We start from the raw sequence: 8,714 nt of genomic DNA, 5'->3' as shown, positions 1-8,714 counted from the left end.
CATTTGAACATGGAATTATAATAAAGACAAAAGCAGAGAGGCATCTTTATTCCAATTATTCAAATCCCAAATGATTACAACAACAGTAGTTGGGCTGGTGTGAAGCCAGAAGACAGGAGCTAGATCAGAAGTGAATCAGCTAGGACATGAACCAGTGGTGCCCCAGGTTACCACAGTAGGGTAACCAGAAACTTACCCTACTTTGCCATAGGGCTGCATCTGATGTTCATCCTCATAGTTGAAAGACTTTAGGCACAGGTTGGCATCCATTGGCAAGAAACTTGCTTTGGGAAGCCATTGTGCATGAAATCAGTGAGAACGTGAGCAGTAGTTATGGCAGCTGATACTTAAAACCCAGTGGCAATTACCACATCCCCAAACCAGATGCCAAACAATCCTTATGACACTTGCATATACCTCTAAAAGTATACAATGATTAGACAAGGGCCAAAAGTGATCCAATTTGCCAGATGTCACAAATGAATCACTCCTCGTTCTGAACAAAACACCAGTCCTGCAAAATAGGGTGATTAGCACTACAATTGCCACATGCATCAGTTGACACTTGTGAGTTCCATATTGCTCTGTAATAGAATATTGGCAAATTAACACTGTAAAAAAAGCTATACTAGATAACTGCATAAATGCTATATGAAATTCAAAACAAGTGTTATACGCAGAATATTTATTTTCAAAATTAAAAAATGAAAGCAGAACTTATTTACAACAAAATGAGATCAAGCAGATTCCATCTCAAATATTTTAGCAAAACATAGCCTTGTTCTGAAATGTGACACACCTCATGTTTATTATTTTGCACATCTTACTGCAATTTTATAATGTGTTCTATCTGTAATCTTACTAATGCTTGTTTGGGACTTTATAAGATTTGACTGTGATAGATTTATTGTAGCTACTTTTTCTGTTTACATATTGTTGTTTTTCTGAACTTCGTAGGATCTGCAGAGGATTGACTTCAGAACAATGATTTTTATAGTCAATAGGATAGTTCTTACTCCTTCCTATGGATATGTTACTCAACTGCAAACCCATGTCAGTTTTTGCTTTCTATTGCAATCATTGTTTTTTTTCTATGAGTTTTTAAACACTTCTTCAGTCATGTGACTTAGATTATGCAATAATTGTCTCCTAGCAAAAAGATTTTCCATACTCATCATACTGAAAAAGTTTTTCCCTTGTGTGAACTCTGTGATGATTGTTTAGGTCTTTTTTATGGCAAAATGCTTTCCCACACTCAATACATTCATAAGGCTTTTCCCCTGTGTGGATTCTCTGATGTGCAATTAGGGATGCCTTTTGACCAAAAGCTTTTGCACACTCACTACATTTATGAGGTTTTTCCCCTGTGTGAATTCTTTGATGTACAATGAGACCGGACTGCTGGCAAAAAGCTTTTCCACACTCACTACACTTATAAGGTTTTTCCCCTGTGTGAATTCTCAGATGTGTGCGTAGGCGTGACTTGTGATAAAAAGCTTTCCCACACTCAATACATTCATAAGGCTTTTCCCCTGTGTGAATTCTCTGATGCTTAATGAAATCTGAATGCTGGTAAAAGCCTTTTCCACACTCACTACATTTATGAGGTTTTTCCCTTTTGTGAATTCTCTTATGTACAATGAGACTTGACTGTTGGCAAAATGCTTTCCCACACTCAATACATTCATAAGCTTTTTCCCCTGTGTGGATTCTCTGATGTGCAATTAGGGATGCCTTTTGACCAAAAGCTTTTGCACACTCACCACATTTATAAGGTTTTTCCCCTGTGTGAATTCTCTGATGCACAATGAGACCAGAATGCTGGCAAAATGCTTTTCCACACTCATTACACTTATAAGGTTTTTCCCCTGTGTGGATTCTCTGATGAATGATTAGGTGTGACTTTCGACAAAAAGCTTTTGCACACTCAATACACTTATAAGGTTTTTCTCCTGTATGGATTCTCTGATGTATGATTAGGGATGACTTCTGAAAAAAAGTTTTTTCACACTCACTACATTTGTAAGGTTTTTCCCCTGTGTGAGTTCTCTGATGTTTAATGAGAACTGATGGCTTGCAAAAGGCTTTTCCACACTCACATTTATAAGGTTTCTCTCCTGTGTGGATTCTCTCATGCATGATTAGGTGTGACTTCTGACAAAAAGCTTGTCCACACTCACTACACTTATAAGGTTTTTCACCTGTGTGGATTCTCTGATGCATGATTAGGGATGACTTCTGACAATAAGCTTTCCCACATTCATTACAATTGTAAGGTTTCTCCCCTGTGTGAGTTCTTTGATGTGTAAGGAGAAGTGATGGCTTGCAAAAGGCTTTTCCACACTCACTACACTTATAAGGTTTTCTCCTTGTGTGAATTCTCTGATGTGTAAGGAGACTTGATTGAGCACTAAAGGATTTTACAAGGTCATTACATTCATATGGTTTCTCTTTATTGGGAAGTATCTTATTTCTAGTGAATTCTGACTTCTGGTAAATGTTTTTCTTACATTCATTGCACACATGGAAATTTTCTCCTATATCACTTCTCTGTTTGGTGGTAAACCTAGAATTACAGGTAAAAGACTGTTTGCAGTAGCCACATATATAGTGACTTTTTGCTGTTTGTATTATGTGATTTATTTTAACATCTCTTTTATAAATAGGACAATTCTCATTCTTGAAAGGTTCATGGAGTTTCTTCTCTGAGTGTGTTTGTTGATGCTTGCCAACATAAGGATTGCTATGGAACATTTTCTTGTCAAACTGAATTGTTTCTCCTACAATCACAGGGCAATTACATGGGTCTTTGATATGAGTTTTCTGACACTTAAAGAATATCTTCCTGCTGAAAGTATTTTCTTTCCTATTGTGTTCAAAAGACTTTTTACAAGTGTATATCTTGTCATGCTCACTGATATTTTCCCCACATTGGAGTTGGTTCTCAGGAACATTAGAGGCTTGCTTTTTCCCAAGTGACATTTCGTCAGGCTCCCTAGGAAAAAAACACATTTTGAAACAAATTATGGTGTCCTTTCCTCTCTTTCCAAATGGTACCCCCATCTTTGAGATCTTTCCTGGGACACACTTTCCTCCTCCCCTCTTCTTTCTAAGTTCACCTGGTCACTTCAGAAGGAAACCTTCTGTAAGCAACTGAGTTCCAGTTTCTGTTCCCATACTAAGCTGAGGAAAGAGCCACTGAGATTTCCTGGTAACGTTTTCTCTGGTGCCCGAAACAAGTCATGAAAAAGGCTTCTTATACCAGTCATGTGGCTTGACTCAGCAGGCAGAACAATTTACCATGTTGGTATGCTTTCCATCAAGTGTGATTGAACTTTGAAAATGACTCGATAACACTTGGCTCTGAATAAATATGGGTCCCTCCATCCTATCCACTGTCCACCACCTAGCTCTGGTTGAAACTCCAAATAGGTTGTTTTTTCAAGGGGGATGAATTGCTCTATTTCTATCATCTCAATTTCCCCTTTGGGAATAAGCATCTGGGTGCATGTTTGAAAAAAACCTGGTGGAGGACTGACAGTCCCTGTCAAAGGCTACTTTTCTGCCTTAATGGAAACTCCCTAAGTGGATTCTGAATGCGGACCACCTGGCATGGTACCCAAGTGCCAAACTCCTCTTATGTTTCATGTTGGTTTATCCTTGATGGAGGGCTGACTCATGGCACCCCCACAAGTATTCTGCCTGGTTTTGATCATTTGAAATGACTCATGTGGACCTTTGATAACCACCTCTACACTCCTGAGATGAAGTAAGAAAAGACCAGTTCCTTTGTTTTTTCTTCTGTCTCAATTCTATCATCCATGTGGCTTCCAACATCAGAGATCTGAACAGCCATACAAAGGGAGGGGGACATTCGAAACTACACAGTAGGAGCTATTGATTGAGAGACAACCAATGGGAAATGTCTTCCCACAGGTTCCTGCTCAGACAAGAGTCATGGAACACTTAAAAACCCAAGACTCTTCTGAAAAATGTTGGTGATCCTCCTTCTTTCCACTCAACAGGTACCCCATTTCCTGCTCATTCCAATCTGGTCCTTTTCCATTCTGTCTGCTTTCTACATTCACCTGATACCTTTACAAATTTAACTTCTCTGCAAATTAAAAAATAAAAAGAAGAAGTTATATTTCTAGATTCTCTTTTATACAATTTCCTTTTCATAGCATGTTTCAATTATGGCCAGAGCTTAAATTAATCATCTTTGGCAATGTAACTCTTTTTGAAGCTATAAAATTTTTGATTGCAACTTGCCTGAAAGTGGTTTCTTGATTTTCTGGATTAGTTCCAAGCAGCTCATTCTTTCTGTAAGGATCTGAAATGAGGAAAAAGAGTAACCATATCCATGAATCACATCTAAGTATTTCTTTTCAAATGCTCAAGTAAGATAATGATGTTTCTTGCCATTCTAGATATAACAGATTTTAATATTCAAGAAGTGCGCACATTTATGATTCTTACACTTTTTAAGTTAATGCATTAATAAATAGGGTTTCTTTTTCCATTTTCAATTACTTGGGGTTTTGTATTTTAAGTTGATGAGGGTAGAACAGAAAATATGGTACAGACATTCAAACCAATGCTTAGGATGTATTACATCACATAACAGTTCCAGTTTTTCTTGTCTTGCTGGGACCATGTAAAAGATCAATATTTATTTCTACGTTTTTTGTTTCAGGTTGATAAATTTTAGCATTTGAAGACATTGTTAGAATAGAACTATGCATGGAGACTGTAGAGTGCCTTTGTCTCATACATGACATAAGCTGATTTTGGAAGAAACATTTTTTTTAAAAATCAGCATGAATTCCAGTGAATATTTACTGAGATATGTATCAACTTCCCTTCCCAGTATGTATTGCCCTACCTGGAACCTGCTGGTGTATAGATTTTTCCACAGTCCATGGTACTGATTCTTGTTCCAATTTGAAGATCACATCAGGTTTTGTTATGTGGTACCCTGCTAATTGGAAATAATAGACATTTTGTGAAAACACTCTCTTGGATGGAGCTTAAAAAAGAAAAGATTGGATCTAGAATCTGTCACAAAATGGCTAATATGAATCATTATCTGAAGAGTAAATATTAAGATTCTTTTTGTTTTGTTTTTTTTGCATTTTATTATTATTGCTATCATTTTATGATACAATTCCATATTCTCTTACCCCCTCGCCAAGTCCCTCCACCCCCCAACTAGTTCCTTTATGTCATTACTAACACATAGTTCTTCATACTTAGTCATATGTCCATCATTGCAGACATGGACAATGGTAGAGAGTCCAGAATCCTATTGTCAAGATATAGTAAACAGTTTCATTATAAGTCCATCTTTGTCTGTAAACAGAAATGCATATCACACTGCATCCTCACATCTGGATGTTAGTCTCCATTTCATAGCTACTGTACATCCCCACAAATGAAAAGTCATAACACAAAATCAACAATAGAAAGAAAAATAGAAATTTACAATGCCATGAAGTTAAATCACATATTACTAGATATGACAGTCTCCAGTACACAGCTGCCATACATCCCCTTAAATGAAGAGCGCCAAAAAAAAAAAAAAAAATCAACATCAGGGAGACAAAAAAAATTAAAAACACCAAGAAGTTAAACAACATGCTATTAAATGACTAACATGTAGCTGAAGAAATGAAAATTAAGAACCTTCTTGAAGAAAATGATGCTACGAGTCACTGAATGATTTAATCAGAAGAAAGTGTTTTGAAGAGATGAAACTAACCAAAAACAAAAAAGCCCATATGATACAGTTTCTGCTGATCTTTGTTGAAGTGTGTCTCCTCCCGACAATAAACAAATGGGTTTTGTTCTTGAATCCAGTCTACTAATCTGTGATGTTTGATTGAGCTTAAGCCATTTACATTCAGAGTTAAATATACATGGTTAGTACTCTGGTCCTGTCAATTTAGGAATGGGTTTTTCATTGCTTTAGCCTTCTGTTGTCATTTTGCTGGATTTTCTTCCCATTTGCCTTTGGTTTTGGTAGGTGCTACTCCTCTTCCTGTCAAAAGAACATCTTGAACTATCATTTGTAGGGCAGGTTTGAAGAGGCAACTTCTTTTAGCTTTTCTTTACTCTGGAAGAATTTGATTTCATTTTCAAAGATGAAAGAAAGCTTTGCAGGGTATGTTATCTGAGACAGACACTCTTTTTCTTTCAGAATCTGGAATATGTCACTCCATTCTCTTCTGGCCTGTAGAGTTTCCTGTGAGAGATCTCCTGTGAGCTTAATTGGCCTTCCTTTATATGTTAATTGATGTTTTTTTTCACATGCACATTTAAGAATCTTTTCCTTATGTTCAATTGAAGAAAGCTTGATGATCATATGTCCTGGTAAAGATAGCTTTTGATCAAGCCTTTTGGGAGTTCTGTGCTCCTCCTGGATCTTGTTTCCCAAGTCTTTCTCCAGATTAGGGAAATTTTCCTTTTTTATTTCATTAAGTGCATTTGCAAACTCAGCTTCTTTCTGCACCTTCTGGGACTCCCATAAGTCTTATATTTGGCCTCTTCAGTGTCTTTCAAATCTTGAATACTATTTTTTGGCCTGATCCAGCTCTGCTTACAGCTTTTTGTTTGCTTCCCCCTGGTGACAGGAGATATCTGCCAATTCTGAGATTCTTTCTTCTGCTGCTTCATTATATTTTGGAGACTCTCCACTGTATATTTAATTTGCTCTACTGTGTTCTTAATTTCTGATATATCAGCCTTGATTTGCTTTATTGCTTTCTTAAATTCTTTGAACTCTTGCATGAGCTTCTCATTTTTGATCAGAATCTTTAAAATGAGTCTTATGGATTCTGTGTCCCCCATTTTCTCAATGTCTTCCTCAGTTAACTCTGAGGTTGGCATAGAGTTTTGCTCCTTTGCAGGGGAGTTTTCAGTAATATTCATTGTGCCTTTGTCTCTTGCTTTTGATCATTGTACTTCTGGTTAGCAGAGTCTTCTTCTTGGGGCAGGTTTCTAAGCTGTGTCACCCAGAGGTCTACAATGTGATTTTACTTATTGCAGTTGGTACGCAACATTTTGCTCACAAAATTGTGCCACAACCTCCAGGGAGTTCCAGGTCTGGGTTCTTATGTCAGATTTCCACTGTGGTCTCCACAGCCCCAGCTCCTGGGCTCACCACTCTCCACCTCCTGTGATACTGTGCTGAGGCTGCACTGTTCTCTCTGCAAACTTTCTCCCACTTCTGGTTGGAGCAAGTCCCAGGATTAGAGAAACACTAGGTGTACTATCTAGTTAGTTTGTTGGTGGTGCTGATCCTGTTGGAACCTGCTGGATGTTAGCTCTGGGAGCCACACAGATCTATTTTGACAGGTACGATGTCACAGTTGGTATTATTTTTCTGCAGGACCTCAGCAAGTTCTTGCAAGCTCAGCACATGTGTAGTTCACTGTTGTCCCCTGCAGTTCCAAAGCTATTGCCACAGTGCACAAAATGGCACCTCTCATACCACCACTAGAGTTCTTGATCTGCTGGCCGTCAGATCCGAGGGCTACGCAGACTTGCCCTGGGTGTAACCTGTAGAATGCCACATCGTTGCAGTTCGTGGAGTCAGAAATGAGCTCACTCCTAGCTCAGAGCATGCTCCATCCTTTCCCTTGCCCTTTCCTCCTTACGCAAACTGGCACCCAATTCAGCTTTTGGGGCTGACTGGGCTATGAAATCCACTCTGTTCTCGCTCTGCCCCTCTGAGATTTGCTGCTCTGTCTCTGCTCCTGGTAAATCAAACGGATCAGCAGGATGGACAGTTCTTTGTCTGGATTCATCTTCCAAGCTCCCAGTGAAAGTCCCTTCCCACCTGGTTGCTGGTGGAGTTCCAGCTGCTGGTAGAGTTCAGATTGCTGTGCTGGAGTTATCAGTCACTGCAACACCACAGTGCTGTGCCCGCTGCTTTCCTGTGTCAGTCTCCAGGTACCCCTCTGCTGTTGTTCTGTCCTTTCCTATTTCCAGAAATATGTCCTCTCTACTTCATCCTGATTGTTTCTCCGGTCATGTAAGTGTGTCCTTACCCTGTTCCATCATCTTGATTCTCCATTATTAAGATTCTTTAAAGCCTCAAATACTAGTCCTACTAGGTACTAAACTTTATAAATTCTTAATTGGTCAAGTGTAAAGAAAATTTTCTGCTTGGGCATGACAGAATTTCACTCACCCACAGACAGCAGATTGTTATATGTCTCAAGCATCACATCCCTGTACAGGGTCCTCTGAGTATTGTTCATCTTCTGCCATTCCTCCTGGGTAATGTCCACAGCCACATCTTCAAATGACACCAACACCTGGAACACACATGTCTCCTCAGTTCTGGATCACTCAATAGAAAGACTGACAGTACATTCTTCTACGTATGTTTAATTTGCAACTTCTATTGATGCAGCTTAATTTATAATCTATATGGCATTATAGGGTAAAAGCAAAATGAAAATACTCATTCTGCATTAATTTTGCAATTCTAAAACTACAATAGACTATTCCTTATTATTCTGTAGCAGATTCTTTCCTCTAATGACTCTGAATTTGATTAAAATAGTTTGTCCCAGTTATTGCCACTCTGCTTTTCAATTCAATTAAAATAAATGAGCATTTTAACATTGAGCATAAACATAAACTCAGTGTCTGCAATAGTAAGCTAAGTTTTTTCAAACTGGCATGTTCCCTCTTATTTTCTTTCT

At 38.3% G+C, this 8,714-nt stretch overlaps 1 protein-coding gene across 1 annotated transcript; it reads right to left on the bottom strand.

Moving 5' to 3' along the window:
• Positions 1–274: 274 nt before the first annotated feature.
• On the bottom strand, positions 275–8,228 carry LOC121150507 (zinc finger protein 260-like). The gene is made up of 4 exons (XM_040971435.1): positions 8,195–8,228; positions 4,886–4,981; positions 4,273–4,333; positions 275–2,995 (listed from the first exon to the last, which is right to left on the bottom strand). The coding sequence occupies exons 1-4, from the start codon at positions 8,226–8,228 to the stop codon at positions 1,150–1,152; spliced, it is 2,037 nt and encodes a 678-aa protein (XP_040827369.1). The 3' UTR covers positions 275–1,149.
• Positions 8,229–8,714: the final 486 nt, after the last annotated feature.

Source organism: Ochotona curzoniae, unplaced genomic scaffold (assembly GCF_017591425.1).
Source record: "Ochotona curzoniae isolate NIBS_2020 unplaced genomic scaffold, NIBS_Ocur_1.0 contig_2148, whole genome shotgun sequence".
Classification (NCBI taxonomy): Eukaryota; Metazoa; Chordata; class Mammalia; order Lagomorpha; family Ochotonidae; genus Ochotona; species Ochotona curzoniae.
This window is presented reverse-complemented; position numbering and strand designations above follow the sequence as displayed.

What these genes read in the sequence shown, in the direction of transcription:
- LOC121150507 (XM_040971435.1), bottom strand. Translation starts at nt 8,228, where the DNA reads ATGCTTGAGACATATAACAATCTGCTGTCTGTGG. An exon ending in TAACAATCTGCTGTCTGTGG is followed by an intron (nt 4,982 to 8,194) that starts GTGAGTGAAATT and finishes ATTTCCAATTAG; the next exon opens with CAGGGTACCACATAACAAAA. An exon ending in TATACACCAGCAGGTTCCAG is followed by an intron (nt 4,334 to 4,885) that starts GTAGGGCAATAC and finishes TCCTCATTTCAG; the next exon opens with ATCCTTACAGAAAGAATGAG.